At 39.6% G+C, this 22,681-nt stretch overlaps 1 protein-coding gene across 1 annotated transcript in view; it reads right to left on the reverse strand.

Annotated features, from left to right (window-relative positions):
* The window catches only part of pappaa (pregnancy-associated plasma protein A, pappalysin 1a), a 142,552-nt gene extending 120,169 nt beyond the window's left edge, over positions 1–22,383 (reverse strand). The window contains exons 1-7 of the mRNA XM_059549639.1: positions 21,288–22,383; positions 17,494–17,786; positions 15,465–16,234; positions 10,864–11,009; positions 9,287–9,580; positions 8,167–8,359; positions 4,749–4,870 (exon numbers count right to left, since the gene is read on the reverse strand). Coding sequence (XP_059405622.1) covers positions 4,749–4,870; positions 8,167–8,359; positions 9,287–9,580; positions 10,864–11,009; positions 15,465–16,234; positions 17,494–17,786; positions 21,288–21,675 — 2,206 coding nt within the window. The 5' untranslated portion in view covers positions 21,676–22,383. The remainder of the gene's footprint in view (positions 1–4,748; positions 4,871–8,166; positions 8,360–9,286; positions 9,581–10,863; positions 11,010–15,464; positions 16,235–17,493; positions 17,787–21,287) is intronic.
* Positions 22,384–22,681: the final 298 nt, after the last annotated feature.

A 22,681-nucleotide genomic window follows, 5' to 3' on the forward strand; every position in this document is an offset into this window, starting at 1 on the left:
AATATGAAATAACTTGAAATTGTGTACAATTACTTATTTTTTGGAAACTGACTACACAATCCAGATTACATGTAACCAGTTACTACCCTTCAATGGGTAAACTATTGGGTAAACTATTATGAAGATAATCGAAGTATATACTGGGTACAAATTGGAGCACGAGCATTAAGAAGAAGCACAAACTCTCTGTACTCTGAGCCATGATTAAAATACGCCTTAACATCTGGACAAACTGCACCATAATGCAGATTTACCAGACGCAGAGAGGTATTTACTGAAAGATGAAGCTTTTGAGTTGGTTCTTTCACTATTCAATCTATAATTATCCCTGCCAACCCTTTAGTCTGTTGGTTTGCATTCTTTGCCTGCAGACCACGTGTGATTTTCTGTGGCCTCAAGTGCCAAGAGTGGGTTGTATGGTTTCCCCAATCTGCAGTTGTTTTCCCCCATCAAACTTCCCCCTGTGCTTTTTTTCTCCTTCTGCTATAATTCTCCTGGTTGTTAAGATTTACGAGAGAGGTACTTCGACTCATGTAGGCTGAGAATATGAACAGAAGGAGTGTCTTGAGGACATGAGCCACAAACCCTGTGAACTCCACGGCCGGCAGGTGGAGTGGCAATGCCATCGGGAAGACGCAGCAGAAAAGGGTGGACACTGAAACGCCATCCCTGCCTGAGAAGCACAAACAAACAGATCGCCAAGCAGCTGTGCTGGGGTCTTCGGTGCATGTCACGCAGGATGAATACTAGCGTAAGAGGGGCGCATTGAGGGGACTAACTGATTAACAGGGCATCATTCCAAGATGGAAAACAGAGAGCCGTTTACACGCTGGAACATCGGCAAGCCCAGGCATGTCACCGTAACACTGCAACAAGTGCAGAGTGCGGCATTTATTAATGTTTATTTGAGAAAGCACGTATGTTTATTTTTAAGAGTGTGTGTGTGTGTGTGCTGCCTGGACAGAGAATTCCATATCAAGGAGATTATGAATGGCCTGTCTCCAACCGGAGAACATGTAGTGAAAATGATGGGTTCTGAAGTGAAGTGCTCTCTGATAATAAGGTTAACAGCCATCTCTGACCCATATCCATCACCGTCTGTGTGAGTTCATTATCATCAAAGCAGGTCTTTGAAGAGGAAACACTGCTTCAGTTGATAATGAGTCTGCTAGACATATAAATTAAAACTGCAAGACATCATCTCACCAAAATGGATGAACAGACCTGCGTCCTGACCGTGGGAAGCCTTTTAATAGCGATGAAATGCAACGTTTCCCGAATGGCACCAACGAGTATAATGCTTCTGAAACAGCCTTGACCACAAAAACATATACGCCGTAAGTCACATTGGCCAAAAATCCCACAAGAACCCAAAAAGCTTTGATTTGCAGAGTAAGAGCATTCTGACACAATGCTATTTTATGCCAGCCACACTCACAAACAATAATTAATAAAGCAGCTGTCTGCAAATTCTGGAGCAGCACAGCTGTGTAGACTATTTATAAAGGGGAAAAAATCCCACTGCCAGCTAACTGTTCACTTTCCTGTTCACAGTTACACTGAGAACAAATATGGCATTCTGAAATGCTAAATAAATACATAAATAAATGAAGTAGATTTAAAAAAGACAATTTTAAGTATGCATTAATTCATCAAAAAATAAAGTTGCAAGAGAGACTGGATGCTTTAGCAAGATCAGTGTGAGGAGCCAGGGTCACATTGTCCTGTATGACAAGGCGAGTATCCATTTAAAATATACATACATAAACTCATTCTTTGCTACTGTTGACAAAGGCACTGTAGATTACCAAGTCAACTATAAACTGTAGGTTGATTTCACCAAAAAGTGAAACACTCAGAACATTGCTCTGTTTGTTTCAAGGAGCTCTATCTTACCTGGAGAAAGCCCTATATACATATTTGACCACATATTTGCACGGGACACAGTTGTTTTTGGACCAATCACCTGAGCTGTCAATGTCATGTGACTGATCATTTTGGAGTCACCTATGTGCCACAAGAACACACGTAGTCTCAAATCTTTCACTAGTTACTATATCCTGAAGATGGACATAAATAGCAACAAAAAAAAGCGAGAGAGAGAGAGAGGGAGAGAGAGAAGAAATTAATTTTGCTTTATACTTAAACTATTTCCCTGCTATTAACAGAATTTTCTGTCATTTAAGAGACAACACTTCCCTGCCACTGACTGGAATTTTCTGGCTTTCCTTGTTTTCACTATTATATGGTAGGAGGTGCTATTGCACATTTGCTGAAAGATTGTTGAATGTGTGGATCAAAACATGGTGAAAAAGAAGCAGAAACAAACAATTGTGTATGTAAGCAGTAGGGATGGATACCGAAACCCTGTATTAAACTGGCCCCGGGGCTAAATTATGAAAGACCGTAGTATCAGTAAGATCTAACGCTATCGTTTCTGCTTTCGGTACTGGAGGGAAAAAAATTAATGTACTATGTATTTTTGCTTAATAATGTTATCGTGCCCATTTTATCTCACCAAACATTTCTAATGTGCGATCATATTAATACGTTTGTCTGTGAGATCTGCAAGATCTGTCATGCGCCCCGCGGAGGCTGTCTGTCTGTCAGTCACACACACACACACCACAACGAGTGCTGCGCACGCACACAGTATGAAAACTCCCGCTTAATAATAAAGAGTGAGGATGGCGAAGAGATTTGCTTAATAATGTTATCGTGCACATTGTATCTTACCAAACATTTCTAATTTGCAATATTATTAAGACGTTTGTCTGTGAGATCTGCGAGATCTCTCATGCGCGCTGCGGAGGCTGGCTGTCAGTCACAAACACACACACAACAAGAACGAGCGCGGCGCACACACACACATAAGGGGCCGTTCACATATCGTAGGTATGCGCGCTCATAATGGAAGCGACGCGGTCGCGACGCGCACGCGGTGTGACGAGCTCGTTTTTTCCAGGCACATCCGCACCGCGTCGAGTTAAAAACATCAAAACTTTTCAGAATGCTGCAAGCGCACCGCAGGTCATGTAGCTTCCTCACCTTTTCCGTAACAACGTTGAAAGCTCAGCCAAGATGAAGGAACAGCTGATCATAGCTGTATGTGGATTTTTAAATTAATTTAGTAGCAGAGCTACTGCAAGCAGTTTTTAGTGCTGCAAATCCATTTATCCATTGCTGAAATTTCTGCGTCTTCATGGAGAGAGCAGGTCATGGCTGCTTAGCAACGGCAGACGCCTCAGGAGCGCAAGTGCCCGAAGGCTTTGGGGGAAAAAATCAGAAAGCGGCACGCCTAGCGTTTTCCACACGTTTTTAGACGCGATATGTGAATGGCCCCTTACAGTACGAAAACACCAGCTTAATACAAAGAGTGACGATGGTGGAGACAGCAAAACGTTCCAAAGTGTGGTTATGCTTTACTAGAGTTGATGCAGACAACTGGTTGTCATAAGTGCAACAAAAATTTAGCATGTAAGGGCAAAAACACAAGCAATCTGTCAAAGCATCTTTCAAAAGTGCATTATGTGCAGACAGAGAAATGCAAAGTTTTCGACTGCCTAACACAACACAAAGTAACACAACACAAAGTACCGATAAGAATACCGTTAAAGTACCGGACCATTAAGCAGTATCGGTAAGAGTAGTAATACCGTTAAAACCTTACCGATACCCATCCCTAGTAAGTAGTTGTACATGTAAAATAACGCGATCATCAAACATTAAATAAAAAAAATGCTGGCAGTGGCTGGCTTCCAAAATCCAAAATCCAAGGCAGGAAAAGACATGATTTTTTTGCCTATGGGTTACAGCATCGATCAATAAAGAATAATGGGACCATGCTAATAATGATCCCTTGGTTCACAAAGAATCAGCGGGTCAGTGACGTAAATTTAGGGCAGGACTAGAATGTTTGAGAGAAATGTCATTGGATGACATTTATGAAACACGAGCACAACAGATTTCAGTGTCATTTGTTTGTAAAAACCATTGCTTTACAAAATGGCTTTATGAATTGTTTACATAGAATGTTTTGAAAAATAAATATCAATATTTCCACATTTTTTTATGTACAAAAGCACAAGAATTTAAAATGTGACTTGAAGTAGATCTACAGGTTTGGTTATCCTACTATACCAGGAGAATATGCAATGAGAATCTTACTCTTGGGATGCAAATTCGTCATGGCAACGGACAACAAACATTTCCTTCGGGATGTTGCCTTCAGGAACTCAAGAGACTTTGGCAACCACATGCCTCTGACCAGGGGAGCCTGCATACTCGTATGGCTCTGCTAAGCAAGCATCCAACTGAGACGAACGGGCCTATTTGTAATGACTTTCAATGGCCCAGAGACATTGAGGTTTTCTATTCTGGTTGCAGAGACAGTTCAATATTATGAATGCTGGACCAGAAATTCACACAAGCGTCTGTCCAGGGACATGCACAGACCACAAATGTTTTCTCAAGGCTTTTGCTTGAGTCTAAATCACACTAATCTGGAATGCAGACAGTAGACAAGTTAATCACCTCTATGACAAATTCTCTATATCGGGATAGTTGAAAAATGTATAATATTCAGGCACTTTTGGCACTTGCATGTTAGACACAACACATGTAATAGTTTGTGATGCAGTCAATACGTTGATTCTCTAAAGAAGCATTGACTGGGTGTAAGACTAGCCAATGACAAACAAGTGTGTTTAGAAGAAGTGGTGTGATGTTGGAGGTATGAAAAAACTCACCCTCTGCTTCTCTGGGGCTCCAGTGGCCAGACGGGGAGCAGGGACGCGGGGACGAAGAATTTGAGGCGTACTGCAGGAGGACATGACCTTCTGCACATTTATCACATACTGATCCCACTTCTCTAGGAAACCAACAGAGATAGACAAAATGCAACTTAGATACGGCAAATTCAAGTGGATGGGAAGTTAGATGGGAATCTCCAATATATTTTACAAGAAATAATAAAAAATAAATAAGCATACCATAGTGGACGAAATCATTAAATATACCAAAAATACAAAGTGTTGATATTATTAAAGAGTTAGTTCACCCAAAAATGAAAATTATGTCATTAATGACTCACCCTCGTGTTGTTCCAAACCCATAAGACCTCCGTTCATCTTCGGAACACAGTTTAAGATATTTTAGATTTAGTCCGAGAGCTTTCTGTCCCTCCATTGAAAATATATGTACGGTATACTGTCCATGCCCAGAAAGGTAATAAAAATATCATCAAAGTAGTCCATGTGACATCAGAGTGTCCGTTAGAATTTTTTGAAGCATCAAAAATACATTTTGCTCCAAAACTAGCAAAAACTACGACTTTATACAGCATTGTCTTATCTTCCGGGTCTGTTGTGAGCACGTTCACTGCAGTGTAGTGATGTCCGGTTCACGAACGAATCATTCGATGTAACCGGTTCTTCTTGAACCAGTTCACCAAATCGAACTGAATCGTTTGAAATGGTTTGTGTCTCCAATAGGCATTAATCCACAAATTATTTAAGCTGTTAATATTTTTAATGTGGCTGACACTCCCTCTGAGTTAAAATAAACCAATATCCTGGAGTAATTCATTTACTCAAGCAGTACACTGACTGAACTGCTGTGAAGAGAGAACTGAAGATGAACAGTGAGCCGAGCTAGATAATGAACAAAAGATTGACTCGTTCTCGAGTCAAGAACCGGATGCATCGGTTTTCAGAACACCAGTAGCAATTGGAAGTTTGGTTCTTTTCTTTTTGGTTCGGTTCTTTTTGGAACCGGTTCTTTCAGACAGTTTGATTCAATAAACCGGTTGAAGAAAACGGTTCACCGCTTCCTTTGCGCTAGATGTAATGACGTCATTGATGATGATTGCCCTTGATTCAAGCCTTCGGTTTACCTGGGCTCATGACATTAGCACAGAATCAGTTCAGAATCAATCACCAAAAGAATCAGTTCAGTTCAGACAAGCTGTGTGTCAGTCTGCTTCACGCTGAATCACGCATGCGCAGTATCATCAGCTCATCGGTTCTCGAATCGGACGCGTCCGACAGAAACGGTTCTTGACTCGAGAATGAATCGATCTTTCGTTCGTTATCTCGCTCGGCTCGGTGTTCATCTTCAGTTCTCTCTTCACAGCAGTTCAGTCAGTGTACTGTTTGAGTAAATTAATTACTCCGGGATCTTGGTTTGTTTTAACTCAGAGGGAGTGTCAACCACATTAAAAAAGTTAACAGCTTAAGTCATTTGTGGATTAATGCTTATTGGAGACGCAAACCGTTTCAAACGATTCAGTTCGATTTGGTGAACTGGTTCAAGAAGATCCAGTTACATCGAGTGATTCGTTCGCGAACCGGACATCACTACACTGCAGTGAACGCACTCACAACAGACCCGGAAGAGAAGACAATGCTGAATAAAGTCATAGTTTTTGCTAGTTTTGGACCAAAATGTAATTTCAATGCTTCAAAAAATTCTAACGGACCCTCTGATGTCACATGGACTACTTTGAAGATGTTTTTATTAACTTTCTGGACATGGACAGCATACCGTACATATATTTTCAACAGAAAAGCTCTCTGACTAAATCTAAAATATCTTAAACTGTTTTCCGAAGATGAACAGAGGTTTGAAACGACATGAGGGTGAGTCATTAATGACATAATTTTCCATTTTGGGTTAACTAACCCTTTAACTAACCCTTTAAGTTCACTGACTTTAATGTAGACAGGTTACATTTGTAAAGACCAAACAAAATCAAAAACTCAGAAAACTTCATTTTAAGCAATTTTATAGTGTCTTCTATATAAAAAAGTAGATGCACTACCAAACAAAAACATTACATTAAATTTATTTATTTTAAATATGGAAATATTCTTAGTATATACTGTAATTGTTTGAATACATAATTTCATCATGTTTTAGTCTTTCCCAGAAACATAACTGTTTTCAACAATGTACTATAATTATTGTTGTAGTACAAAAGTATTAATTTCAAGGGTTATTACTCATTTATTGTAGAATTAATTCTTCAGATTCTATTATATCAAATAAATAAATGAATAATATTAAGGACTTATCCTGAAATCCTTATTCTATGTGCTAGAAACACGGTAAAAATGATGTAATCAAATAACAACTGTATATATTAAAATATTTCCATATTTAAAAAATACAATAATTTAATTTAATGTTGTGTTGGTAGTTGGCAGTATCTACGTTTTAATAGAAACTGATTTATTTATTTAAATTTTTACACTAAATGTAATTAATAATCCTTGAAAATAATACTTTTGTACTACACTACTACTTGTTGGAAAACACAGGCTGTTATAGAAATAACTACTGTACACTGTTGGAAAATAGTTATATTTCTGTCACACTATTTAAAAACATTACTCCCAAGAGCTCTTGAGTGAGAATTCCTTATCAGCTCCAATGACTCATTAAGCACTTTTGCCAGAGGGCAATGACAAATCTTGTTGCTGCTTAAGCAGCCAGACTCTGGTGTTAGAATGTTATATGGATATACAGTAAACAATGTCACATGGTCCAAGTGGAGAGTTTGAGAGCAACATGTCTCAACATGCCCCTTCTAAGGGGATTCCCCTGCCGCTTGCCTCAGAGAACTCCACCTGTCTTTCACATAACGGTCCCACACGGACTGTCTGCAGGCCCACAAATAAATATCTCCGACTGCATTCAGCTCAATAAAAACTGATACAAAATAACAAAGAAACAAAGTTCCACAGGTCTGAGTCAAGAAATGTGGATATTCTAGAGCCAACAAGATGATTTTGGAAGGCAATGTGAATAATTCCACTGTATCTGTGACACAGCCAGTGCACCATTAATTGACACCATGTGTTAGCGATTTGGCAGACACTGAGAATTCTCAGTTGTTTTGCACTTCCTCCAATCTATCCTCTCACTGTATAAAAAAATAAATAAATAATGACTACAAAATATCTCTGACTTCTCCTCTTTCAATATTTACTAAACAGAACACACTTAGACATGTCTCCCCTCTGCCTACAGTACATCCGCATTTATATTCCACAACATTTCATATATCAGATTGCATCTGTCCTAATGCTCATGTGTATTTTATCACATATATTTGTAAAAAAATGTCCCCAGAGTACGTGCTATTCCATTGCAACCTGAGTTCACCTGTTATAGAAATGTCCAGAGATGGGTGGAAACCACTCCACAGTAATGGAGTCTTGTCCCTGTTCTACCACTTGGGGTGACATGGGGACTGGAGGGGGCCGGTAGTCGGGTTGCCAGGTCTGGTAGATGAGGTCCAAGTAGCAGTGCATGCGAGCTACCTGGTTAAGTGTAAAGGAATCAGTGCAGTCGTCATCTGTGGAAAAATGGAGTGAAAGTACAGTTATTTGGCCTAGTTCCTGATAGATCCATAGCACATTAAAAGGCTTTCCTGTTAATAAGGTCAAAGACCAATATAAATGTAAATTAATGTTTTAATATTTGACAGTTGGTAATTTGAGGTGAAATTAGTAAAAGCTACTGTAAAATAAATAATAAAAAGGTTGAGTAACGGGGAAAATCTATTCAAATTTCCAAGTGTTCCATAGTTAAAAACTTGTAAGTCTATCAAAATCATAATATCAATAACAACTTTAGAATGGTTATAATCTAAACAAAGTGTAAAATAAACCATTTTAAGTTAGATTGTTTAACAATAAACTAAAATATGACTGAAAAGACACACACACAGGGCGTGTTTTTGTGACATATCAGGACACAACTTTGTATAATGACATGGGTATGACACAGGTATTACAAGGAGAAGGTGACTTATGAGGACATAACCCATGTCCCCATTTTTCAAAATGCTTATAAACCATACAGAGTGAGTTTTTTTGAGAAAGTAAAAATTCACAAAGTTTCCTGTGAGGATTAGGGTTAGGTGTAGGGATGGTGTAGGGCCATAGAATATACAGTTTGTACAGTATAAAAACCATTACGCCTATGGGATGAACCCACTTTTCACAAAAACAAACGTGTGTGTGTGTCTTTTCAGTCATATTTTAGTTTTTGGAACAATTCTCCCTATTAATTAACTACTTATAAATAAACTCCTCAATTTGCTGCCTATTAATAGTTAGTATGGTAGTTGTTAAGTTTAGGTAAGGCATGTAGGATTAAAGTATCCAAAATATGGTCATGCAAAATAAATCATTAATATGCTTGTTAAGCACTAATATCTAGCCAATATTTAATCTTTAATCAAGATTAAATAGCAGAGTTTCCATAGATATGTTTTTACCTGCATAGCTCATGTAATTATTGTAGGGCGTGTGAACGAAATTGCGGTTGCCACACGTTTCGTTGCCAGGCTCAGGGTCCCTGCAGTACTTGTATTTCGGTGTGGGATTGGTGTCTGCACACAGATCTCCAGTTTCCAGTGAAGGCTCAGTCTCTAAACATGCATCATTGCAGGATTCGATCTCCGAGATGCCCCTAAACACATGGTACAGTCCCAGACTGTGACCGATCTCATGGATCATGGTATGAGTGTGGCCAAATGTACCGTAGAAAGATGGATTCAGAACTATGCCACCTAAGAAGAGGCGAGGAAAAGTACACAGTGTGAACCCTAATGTTCTTGTTCTTAAATATTCAGGAATGCTTCTTATCACTTGTTATAGATAAGTAGGTTATACTATGCCGTTTGAAAAAGAAGAGTTCATTTGCAAAAACCGATAAACGCCACTTAAAAAAAAAAAAAAAATAGCTGACTGCCATGCGTTATTCTCCCCATAAAGCACATCTAAACGTTTTGAATCACTTGTTATAGATAATTAGGTTATACTATGCAGTTTGAAAAAGAGTTAATTTCCAAAAACCGATAAATGGCATGTAAAAAAATATATAAATAAATAAATAAATAATAAAACTAACTGACTGCCATGCGTTATTCTCTCCATAAAGCAAGTTCTGAACCCTAAACATGTTTTGTCACAAAAGCCGGTATTGTCTGCTGTCAGGGCATCGCGAGTTATTGTTTTACCGTAAAAGCCAACAGAAGCCGATGAGTCTTTTTTAACGAATCAGCGCACATTATTAAGGTCAGTTGAAAGGCTGATAATCTCTTTGAAAAGATGTACAAACTGAGAGGAGTTTTGTCAAAGCTGACTAAAATGGATCGAGAATGGATAATTTCGGTGAACTTGATGAACATGTACGTGATATCTTCTTTGGGCCGTAAAAGGAAAATAAATGCTGAAACTTTTTCAAGGAACCTTGCTAAAGCAGCACATTGCAGTGGTGAGGGAAAAGTTCACTGTATTGCATGTAATCAGAACAACAAAGTTTGACAAGCATCTACATTGTCAGTTGAGGAGATTGTTTAACTTCAATTGAACTTAAATTCAACATGAAATGTGCAGTTATCTGCTTTACCAAAAAATGACTGTTGGAGTTATCTGCTTTTTCTTCTTCTTCTTCAAAAAAAAACCTCACCTGTTTATGCAAATGAACTCTGCAATACAAATGCATTTAAGAAAAAGAAGTATATTGTTTCCCAAGCTCTCTTACTCATTTTTTTTTTTTTTTTTTTTTGAATTAGCGGAATGAAAGCTAAACTGTAAAATATGCAATTTTTCACTGGCATCTGGTACTGACCAGACCTCATTGAATGCCAATAAAAAGTTTTCAGTCACTTGCTCAGGCAATTTTAATCAGCCAGGACAAAAAAATAAAAATAAAATTGCACACTATGTCTTGCAGAGGAAATGCAACAAAAATGTATTGTACTTTTGGTCATATTCACTTGCATACATTTCATGTCATTGTATCAGTTACACTTCCGCTAAGACTGCATTTATACAATATTTTATATACCTAGATGTGTGAGTGCATCCTTGTCCCATGGCCAGGTGGCGACTCCAGCAAGGTCTTCATCTGAGGAATTGGCGAAGAAGATATTGAGGTGCGTGGAACCGTCCAGCTTTAGGATCTCTTTTACCTCTTTCACATCCAGATAGGCCCTGGAGTCAGACATGGAGACACATGGTGAAAATGAGCACAGTGTCTATAATGTAAACAGAACAAATACTTATGTGTTTTAAGTTACTGGACATTTTTTTCATATATTCTGTGGAGAGTAAATATGTACTTGCATAATAAGTACTCTGATAACTCATGTCACCCGAAGCTCAACCGTCATGTTACATGATGTAGTCCTCCCAACAAGGTTACAGAGTCCAGCACTGGTGGGCCTCATTTAATTTGTCAGCTTTATTTAACACTCATTATGACACACTAATGAATCTAAATTCCCCCCAGTGCAAAGTTGCTGGAAAACTTGTCTTACAAAAGATAAAACAGGATAGCTACTCACTTGGAATCATATGAGATTCTACGTTAAAGAGATGATTGTCAGTATCTGCCTGTTCTTATGTGTGTAGCATACTGACAAGTGGTCCTTGTGGGAGTGATTACCACAATAACAATTCCTGTTTGTACAATTCTGTTCTTTGACTGCCGTAGAGACACTGACTTGAGATCCTTAATGATCCTCAAGACTTAAAGTCCTGTTTTAGATAATGCAAATCTTGTCTCTTGTCCCTTCACCAAAAAAGTTAAAATTATCACCATCATTTTCCCTATATTGTAAATCAAATCATTATAGAGTTTTGATCTCTCATTTGCACTCTTTCTACTGTGCCAATAGAGAAGCTGTCCAGCAACTGTTAACATCACTCTCAAGAATCTATTACAACCATGTTCTCTCTTTCCCCAGTCTGGTCTGCATTAACGTTTTTTAATAGCAAGCTAGGAGACCAAAACAGGTGCGTAAATGTAAGTGTCTTTCCAAAGACAGGTTCTTTTATGAGCATGTAGCTCCTTCGACTTGATACGCTAAGAGACCGTTTTACACCAGAACACTCCATTAGGGCAAAACCATTAATGTCCGTTATGTTTATGGGCTCCATTGGCACTTAGAGTTCACACAACTGTAAAGCACCTTATGAAGGACCTCCCTGAGGTGACCCATGTGACAACTCAGGAAACCCCATTCATCAATTAACCCAATACACACAATAGACAAGGGAAAAGCATGGACGTCACATCAGAGGCAGATGATAATATAGTACGGACTTTCACCTGTGACTAATCTCTGGACTAAAGCCATGACAGACATTTTTGTTATCGCACATCCACAACATGCCCAAAATGGGCAAGCATCCACAACGTTTACAAGCATGTGTTCATGGTGTGGATTTACACAAGCATTTCACTATGGGTTAACCACAACTGTGTCCAATGTATACGCCATCAAATATGATCAGTGATCTTATGAAGGTAAAAACACAAATGTCTCCTTACAAATGGACTGTTTTCTTGCAAAAACAATGTGGCACTGTAAACATTCTTCAAAAAGTATGAATAAATAACTTTCAACACGTGCCTAAAACATGTAAGACAACATAAGTTGATATTGTTCACATTTTTCAGAGACTCAAACCCGATGTCTCCTGTTAGCTAGATTTCCAAACAAGCAAAGTGGTAACAGGCACCGGGTCTACAAAAATAAACGACCACACAGCCATTGCTGTGCCACGCATGTAGCACAGTGTTCATCCAGAATTCCACAATTAAGAAGGAATGTTGATGAATGTTTGCAGTGCAGCCATCAGTGTGTCTCACTAGAGGTCCCATAATCAAAACAAAATAAACAACCACTTGGGGTGGTTATCTAATAATTCTTCTTCTGTTCTCACTCTAATCTTTCTAAACCATCTTTCATCCATCAGTTGCAATATTTCCATTGAAATCTCAGGTTTGGCCAACTGCTGATTTCTGTTACTGGATTTGATATTCAGCGATAAACAGTCTCTTGATGATTGCAATGGGATAATATTTGGGAAAAACCACCTGCATGTTTTTTGTGACTGATGTCACCTCATAGCCCGCACGCAGAGTCATTTGAAGAGCTTTAAGAATGCTATTGGATGTGATTCTGCGGTCTGGAAAGCGTTCAAAATGGCTAATAGAAAACATTGCTTTCCTTTGAAAGAGAAGCTCAATTAAGGCATGCAGAAGAAATTCAAGGACAATACTGGAATACTGGGATGAATCATACAGATCAAAACAAAGACGTAACAAGGTTGTTTTCACTTATCAATTCATTCAATCTTTTCTCTCGAAATGGAAATGTTTAAACTTTTCTCATGAACCTTCGTGCACTTCTTTAAACAAAAGTTTATGAATACATTTTGAAAACAAAATTGTTACTTGGTGACCAGTCTAAACAAGAATCAAATAAGCTTCCTTGAAATTTTGGCTTTTACTTGGCAGTCCATCCAACTAAAAAAAAAAAAAAAAACTACCTCTTAAAGCAATAAACATCCATAAAACAAATTGCATAAATTGGAATTACTACAGTACGTATGTCCTTGGGGCTATACCTATTTTGTGAAACAAATTAACGTAGCAACCTTTCATATAGTCCAAAAGTTTAACCAGACCTTAATCATTGGTGGAATTGTAAACATGTTGTGTTTTCTAATCAGTTGGCTCAGGTATTCAGACTTAGAAATCCAATTTCCTTTTTCTCTTTTGGAATAAAATACTGGTGTTTAAAACTCTGAATAAATCACCACACAGCAGGCGATAACAGTTACTCTAGAGCAGGGTTAACCAACCCTGCTCCTGACAATCGACTGTCCTGCAAAGTTTAACTCCAACCCTAATCAAACACACTTGAAGCAACTAATTAAGGTCTTCAGGCTCACATAAAAATTAAACGCAGGTGTGTTTGATTAGGGTTCAGCCTCCCTCTTTTGAAAAACCTTTAACACTGATGAAATGTGGAGATAGTTCTGGAGTTTTAGAAGAAATGTTAAGCTACATAAATCCATACCAATCCAATCCAACCCAGTGGTTATGAATCTGAAATCAAAATGCAACTCAGGACACAATACACAATACACTTTTTGCAGTATTCCAGGATTTTCCAATCCTCCAACTCTGGGACCACCATCCAGAGTTTAGCTCTAGCCATAATTAAGAAAAAGAAGAAGAATGTCGTGACATTTGCCAAGTATGGTTACCCATACTCGGAATTGGTGCTCTGGATTTAACCCATCCAAGTACACACACACACAACAGTGAGAAGTGAACACACACCCAGAGCAGTGGGCAGCTATATATCCAGCGCCCGGGGAGCAACTGGGGGTTCAGTGCCTTACTCAAGGGCACTTCAGCCACGGATATTGAGAGTGGAAGAGAGCACTTTTCATTAACTCCCTCCCACCTACAACTCCTGCCAGCACCGAGACTAGAAACTGATGACCTTCGAGTAACTAGTACAAGTCTCTAACCATTAGGCCACGGCTGCCCCTCTGAAGGAACAAGCCAGAGTCAACAGACCTGAACCAGATTATCTCTTGTGGATTTCTGGATCTTTATTAAATTCTGCATTTGGTAATAAATCTTTGTCTTCCTCAGGCATTCCTGCAAATATTGTGACAAAATAGTTAATTTGTGGCTTTTTTCTTCCCTAAATGAATATCCCCACTGTCAAGCTCCTCTGCCTGGAGCAAGAGGATCGCTCCCTCTAGGACCACACAAGGGAAGTTTTAAACCTGGCATACCAAACTCACTACCTGGACAGCTGCCTCTGTACTTTCTACTATGTCAGACTCAACACCTCAATTAAGGCCAAGCTGTCCAGGGAAGGTCCTCGTCATACCACTGACTTCACCAGGCTCCCTTGTCCCTCTGGTTCCACCTTGGTCAGCCGTTGACCCTCCATTGCTAGAGGATTCCACTATTCTGGCTTCACATCATCCCTCCATCTCTCTGGCTCCTCCTTGGACCTCAGTTGTTCTAGTTTTGCCACAGTCTTCCAGGTCCCGTCCTCAGTTGCATGAGCTGTTGACTCTGGCTTGGTCCTTCAGACCCACGGTGTCACCCTGGCTCTTCTGTTCTCCGTCTCCTCCCTGGGCTCCCCAAGTAGCTTTGTCTCCATCAGTCAGACCCCTGGTGTTGTTAGCTTTACTTCCACCATGGCTCCTCCCTCCATCGACTCTGCCGTGGACTGTAATCCTTGCTCTGCTCTGGGTTCTTACCTGGCTTCTCCTCCCCCTGCTTCTGACTCTGCCCTTCATCATCTCCACCCTGGTTCCTTTTGTCATTTCCTTGTCATTTTCTAAACCACTTGACTAGTGTATTCTTAGGCTGTAGATGGCCAATTCATTAAAAGGCTAACACATGGACATCCATACTCACACCCATGGACAACTTGGTGTCTTCAGTTCACTTATGCTAAGTGTCTTTGGATTGTGGTGGAAACCGGAGCACACAGAAATGTCTCAGCTCCTGACTCTATGCTCTTCATTGTTTTCCCCAACACATGAAACCTTTTGGACAGAAATATTCATGCATGCAGTCTAGGTACCATTGAGTATTTATACTGCTTGATCTTAAACTCTTACCTTAAATGAGAAGCTGGATTGAAGCAAGTCTTGGTCACATCAGTGATGCTAGGGTTGCAGCAATCTCCATTATCGTAGCCATAGTTTTCACAGTTGCACTCTGGATCGCAGACGCCATTCCCTTGTTTATGTTCAGGACATTGTGTCCTGGGCTTGCAGTAACCAGCATCAAAGCCAGTCAAAGTGTGGTTGCATTCGGGGTCACAGTCCTCATCACCCACCTTACTAATATCACAGTTGGCAAGTACTAGACGGTTATACAAAGACGAATTGCTCACATTGTGCACAGTCAACTCCCAAGTGATGTTGTACATGTTAAAGGCTTCATTCAGATGCTGGTGTTGCAGGTGAATCTGTTGATCCGTGACTGTGGGTTTGCACTGAGAGTCGTCAAACACATTCACAACACGATACCGTACTGTTTTGGGGCGGCGGAAGCTCCAGAATTGATTGTAGTTGCGTGCCACTTCTGTGTTATCACACACCGTCTGTCCGCAAGCTGGAGGCTCCAGGGTAGTGTCCAAAGACCCCAACCCAGCACGAGGACCCTCATCTGGTATTGGGAAGCTGCCATCCTTCACAGCCAGCCATTTGCGTGCTGGGTGTTCAAATGTCTCACGGATCACCAGGTCGACCAGGTCCTCAGGGTCCTCATGTCCATGCATGTCCCTCATGATCTGCCTCTGAGAGAGAGCCTGTCGCCATAGACCAACACGCTCCACAGAGCCTCTGTAGTTATGACTCAAGGCATTTCCACCCACCATCAGCACCTTGAGTTTTAAATCAGACCGGATCATTACATTATAGTAACTGCATTATGTAAGAACTGGAACCTTTTTAAAGGTGAAGAGTGTAACTTTTTCTGATAAGATTCTTTCCAGTACTTAATGTAGATAGCTCTGTAAGTTAACCCTTGATATATTGATTTGGTAGGTTGCAGTCTGGTCCTGTTGATAAAATTAGTTTGAATCTCCCAACCAGCTCAACATGGCATCATTGGTTCAACTAATGCGATGTGGAATGCCAACGCTATCTCACGACCAATTCGTACGGATTTTAACGAGGTGGCTTATTCGTACTAATTTGTACGACCTCACTCGTACGATTTTATACGATTTGTCTAAACCCCAGTGACGGTTAGGTTTAGGGGCGGGGTTAGGTGTAGGTCATTCGTACAAATTCATACGAATTGTGCAACTCGTAAAATACATACGATTTGGCAAAAATCTTATGAATTTGTACGAGTGTGGTCGTACGAATTCGTACGAATAAGCCACCTCGTAAAAAATGTACGAATTGCAATGAGATCGGGTTGGGAATGCTGGTTACATGTCCCGTAAAACACAAGTCACGATAAACAGAAGTCAAAGACTTGTAGAAGTAAAATAAAATGGCATGGCTGCTTCTGTAAATGCATTTTTATCTCATGTTTCCTTTTGATAACACTATAGATTAGGTTTAGTGTTAGTGGTTACATTTTTATGAATGTGAAAGAGCATTTAGCATTAGCAGCACTCAAAAACTTTTAATTTCCTAACAGCTATGATATGTGCAACAACCAGCTTTATAAAATGTTGTCACTTTCACGTTTTTTTTTTTCAGGTAAAAGTGAATGGACTTTTAATGCCTCTTACTAGACTTTGTTCACTTTGAAATTATCTTTTTATTTCACCTAGAGCAGGGGTGTCCAATCCGGGCCCTGGTGTGCCACTGTCCTGAGGTGTTTATCTCCAACCGCAACTGAAACAACTTAACCAGCTAATAAAGGTCTTACTTGGAACACTAAAAAAATTCCAGGTAGATGTGCTGAGGTACGTTGGAGCTAAACTTTCCAGGACAGTGGTCCTCCAGAACTTGACCAGAGTTTGGCCAACCCAGATCTAGAAGGACATAAATTACACACTTCACCTTCACCATAACTACTACTACTACTAATAATAATAATACTAATAATAATACATTATAATAAATAAATAAAAAAATGAGTATAATTCGACAAAATATTGATATGCTAAATAATTAAACTTACCTTACACTTTTTAGTAAGGGGGCTGAAGACATCACCTGATTGTTCCCTGCTAACAGTTGTCTGAGCACCATTGACATATAACTTCATATAGAGGCCATTGTAAGTCACAGCTACATGGGCCCAGTGGTTGGGCAAGTAGCGGGCATTTGAATGAATGGACGTAACTTTGTGTGCTCGATCCGTTTTAAGGGAGAAGAAGAAACGTGGGTCACGGTTTCCCTGTTCACTCACAGCTTTAATACCCAACAGCCATCCACGATCACTGGAGGCATAGAAGCATTTGTCAAAGAGACCTGTGTTGAAAAAAAAAATAGAACAAATGTGTCGGGAGGGAAAGTCAACTGTAATTCAACATTTCAGGAAATAACAGATTAGAGGAGGAATGGATAGGATGCATGGAAATGACATGAACCTGCATATGGGTGCCATTAAACAAACCACCCTAGGTAGCCTACATGCATGCACCAACAAGAAGTCTTATTTATTTATTTAACAAATATTAGGAGTGGTATGCTAGAACATTTAATTGTATTATTATTATTATTATACTTTGCAAAAAGTAGGCAAAAGTGACAAAATAACAATGTCCAGACTTCACTTTTTATCTAAATGTAGTTCTTTTTTCACAGTTCTTAGGTTTTCTATTCTGAATAAATTGTTGGTTAAGTTCGTAAGTTCTCAAAAAATTACATTCAGCTCACCACAAATATTAAATAATACAAACACAGGGGTTTGGGGCAATCCACCATCACCAGTCCTTGCATTTTACAATAAACGTTGCAGTTATTGTTAATATATATATATATATATATATATATATATATATATATATATATATATATATATATATATATATACAAAATAAAATAAAAAATCTGCATTTAAAATCTGGCAATATCAGTGAAAATATATTGCTTCATAGCAAAAACTGTACTTTAACTCTACAATAAATAACAGGAGGGGAGAGATACATTAATTATGGCTATTGTGTGTCAGCAGCATGTCCACTAACAATATAGATTTAAGATATTTTGTAGATAAAGTAAGTGGTATCATGATTTTTAATGTTCACTTTCCTATTGAGCCTTTATCTCCCAGAATACAACCTTTTTGGAAGCAAATTATTTTCTTTAACAGTTACAGTATTTTGATGTAGAACATTTGCTGTAAATAAATAAATAAAATTGTGCAGGCTGTTGCTGGGAGTTTACTAGACAGTTTCTAGTTAAAATATAATGCAAATGTAATTTTTGGGCTAGTTCAGTCAGGGAAAAATATCACTAGAACACCAAATCAGAACAGGCTGAATGACTGTTTGGTAGCTGCAGCTTTAAATCTATAGGAGAATTTTCTCTCAGGTTAGGGAATTTGAAAGGGGAAAAAAATACTTCACCCAAGTTTAAACACTAACACAGTACAGTACAGTATGCTGTCTTGGTCAAGCAATGTTTTAAGCACCATGAAACCTAAATGTTTTTCCTTTGATGTCACCTAACCGGACAAGCTTGCATTCTTTATCTCAGATCAGATCTGCTGTGTAAGTCAATTTGTATCTAATCATCATGGAAGATCAGTGTCAAATAAGCATTTTTGTTGTTGTTGTTGTTTTGCACTCAACACATTGAACACACTCTTATACCAAATGGAAAGTGTTAATCATCTGATTAAAGTCAACATAAGGTTTTGTTGAAATCAAGACAGTGTAGTTTTTCTGTACTGTTTCCAAAGCTAAAAATCAGTCTAAACAGTCTAAACAAGATGTCTAATTTGCCGACTGATGATGTCCATCGAGGTTTCTTCTTCAGCTGCCATTACGATAAATAATATTGATGGTCTATAAAGCACTCATCCAAATCTATCTTACGTACTGCAGACACAAACTCAGCGCTGTTCAGGGTGCTGAATTTACTGACATTAGGACGTTGATAAGCTTTTTGTTTTTCCTTCATCAAATGTTTTAAAATACTCCTTCATTCCTCGCTCTTAAATCTTCTGCATAATGGAATGAAAAATGACATAGCTCAAAAAACAAAACAACACAAAAACAACATTAAGTCTCGATATTAAGGCTAACCCTGTGAAAAAACAACAACAAGAACGGCGACTGCTGAAAACAAGCAGTGGCTTCTCTCAAAACAACTGACTTATGTCTTCATTCTCAGAGGCATGAATTAGATTTAAAAGATTAAGCATGTCTGGATAAGCCAGAGCCACTTCAATCACTTTTTCTTGTTTTATTGTGTATGTGTGTGTGTTTGTGTGTGTATTTATAAATATACACACATATTATGTAAACAAAACCTTATGTACACACACGCACGCGCACACACACACACACACACACATATAGATATATATTTATATGCTCAGCACAAGTATGTTCAAGACCTTACAGTTCAGGTTATCCCTGCATGGTGTGAAACTTTGGCATAGAAAAAGGAAACTGTATTTTTGTACATAAAATCTTACATCGCTGATGCCATAAATCTGCTCATTTTATAAGTGACTGGTGAAAATAGTGAAATTAGTGCAGAATCAGAACAGTCTGTAAAAACAGAGGACACTGTGTCTCACTGGAATTCTCCATATTGATTTTTTACTGGTGTTTTACTCATAGTATGGATTTTGCATTGCATATTTTCTCCTAGGACATTATCTGTCTTTCTACAGTTTTGTTTTCTTGCAGTGATCATGTCATAACTTTTTCCCTAACTTTAATTCCTTATATACATAAAAGGATTATTGGATGTGATATCAGATTTCTGTGCCCCACTGTATAAAATATTGATTATATCCATATACAGCATCATTATGCATGCATTTATGGATCCAATGCGTCCGTGTATAGGAGATTTTATACTGTTCATCTTTGTAATGCTGGTCAGGCATTCGGTCCAGTGCAAACCCACTGCAAGCCTGAAAGAGATGATGTCATCTCAGTGTGGTGGGTTACTGGAGGAGGGCGCACTGACATCAGATGCCACGCGTAAATCAGTGATGCCCAATCCCGCATCAGTAGTGAATTCTCACTCCGGTCTGTCTAGTCGTGCGTGACTGCGTAGAAAAACACACTTCTCGCAGCCGACTTTCAAAAAAGACGGAATCGAAAGCGATGTTGTAATGCTTACTCACTAAAAAAAAAAAAAAAAAAAAAAAGGAAAAAAACACAGAACTGCGGTTGCGTTTGCAAACTCAGATGTGTGTTTTCTGGTGTCTGCAGGTACCGGAGGAGAACGTGTTTGCAATGCGATGCGATTTTGGTAAGGTGTGTAGCCACAGTTCAGACGTCTGCAAAGCTCAGAACAGCTACACTTTTTTCCTATGTTTTCCTCCGAGCTGAATGGGGGAGGGGGGATTTGGGGTCTTTCGGGGATTCGAGGGTCGTACGTGTACACCGGGTGTCTCTCCAGACGCGCAAAGACGCGGGGAGGGGAAAGTCCTGTCCCGCTCGCTCTCTTGAGCTCAGAGCTTAAACAGCAAACATAAGCTTTTGGATTGACTACATTTAGATTAATGAAGTCATCATTCTCCTGTCACATCAGCCCAAACGCTAATATCAGAAATGAATTAAAGTGCGCGTGTGTCTGTGTGTGAGATAGAAATTGTGTGGAGTCTCCGCGCTGACGTACGTGATTACTTAATCATTCGACATTGGAACTGATCGACCTGTAAGAGGTACGAGAAAGTTGCACTATCCTGTGCCACCTGGTCATGCTTCATCGCTCACATGCATTACTCTCCCACCAACATTCATCTCACATAAACTCAAGTAAAACGCAGAGATCTGTTCCTACCAGCTATAACGGTGGGGGAACGCTGCCCACCCTCCGCTTTGACCCACATCTGGAGAGTGAAATTGCCCTTTGGTATGTCCACGCCGGGTTTCAGTCTCAGCTGGTCTCCTCTGCCCGTAAAATAAACGGCTTTTCCCCGATAGGAGCTTGCATCCTCCACCGGAGAGGAGCGTCGGCGCTGGCGGGGGAGCCGGCGGTCCAGCGCCGGCAGGGAGCGCTTGCCCCGAGGCAGCCGGGTGGCACAAGCCCCCGGGAAGACCGCTTTGGCTTCTCTGATCTTCACCAGCTCGCGTTTGGATCGGGTCTGTCTCAGGACCGTCCCGCAGTCTGATCCCACACACAGGACGAGCAGGATGGCGAGACACTGGAGAAAAGTCCAAACTTTCATTTTATTCAACACAAGAGTGATAATAATGATTAGGATGATGATGAGGACGCGGGTGGGTATGGTAATATCCCAGAGAAATGCGCACGGACGCGCTCTTCCTCTCCAAAGTCCTTCCACTTGTTATTGTTGTTTTCTTTTCTTTTCCCCGTCTTTCACAATCGTTTGTCAAAGACGAATGTTCCAGATACACAAATCCATGAAGCTCTTTATTTCACTATACGAGCCGTTCAATGCGCTGGAGTTGTTCTTTTTACTTCTTCTGGAGGCTAAAGTGAGTCTTCTGATTCGATCAGTAATAAATGAATAAAGAGCTTCATTCACACTCACTGTACTTCTGTCTTTCTCTACTCGCAAAACAATGTTTAAGAACAATTCATGAATGCAGAACACGTCCGAACATGAAGGGCTGTCATATGTGAGGATGGAGCACATTAAGATGCTGTTTGTGCTGAAGTTGTCTCGGCGTTAGAAGTTGAAGTGATTGAGATGGTCTGCAGGAGTTTCGGAGGTGTCCAGAGCATCGCGGATCCTCATGTATGCTGTGAGCTCTGCTGGAGACCCTTCAGTCTTTTAAGAGTGAGAATGTGATGGAAGCATGCCAGCCCATGTTTCAGTCCTACATGAGTTTTCTCCTTCCGATCCTCCTCTCGTGTTGTGCTGAAGTCACAGGTAAAGCACTGACGGCAGGAGCATTTCCACACATGCTCCTCCAAGTGTTGGACAGAGTTGGGAAGGGGTGTGTACCTATGTGTGTGTGTGTGTGTGTGTGAGAGAGAGAGAGAGCGGGCGCGCGCGCGCGTGTATCCCTCTAGTGGCTACAATTCAAACCATTTCATTCATTTGAAAGTTTTCACAGTACAAGTGCCAGAAGTCACACTGGTAATATTTGTGTTTTCTTTGTGGTTTGTTTATTTAATATGCATTTTACACTACTGCTCTGTAAATAAATAAATAATGTAATAATGTAAAATTGCTATATGTGATAAGAATATTTCTGAATTGAATG

Source organism: Carassius carassius, chromosome 5, assembly GCF_963082965.1.
Source record: "Carassius carassius chromosome 5, fCarCar2.1, whole genome shotgun sequence".
Lineage (NCBI taxonomy): Eukaryota > Metazoa > Chordata > Actinopteri > Cypriniformes > Cyprinidae > Carassius > Carassius carassius.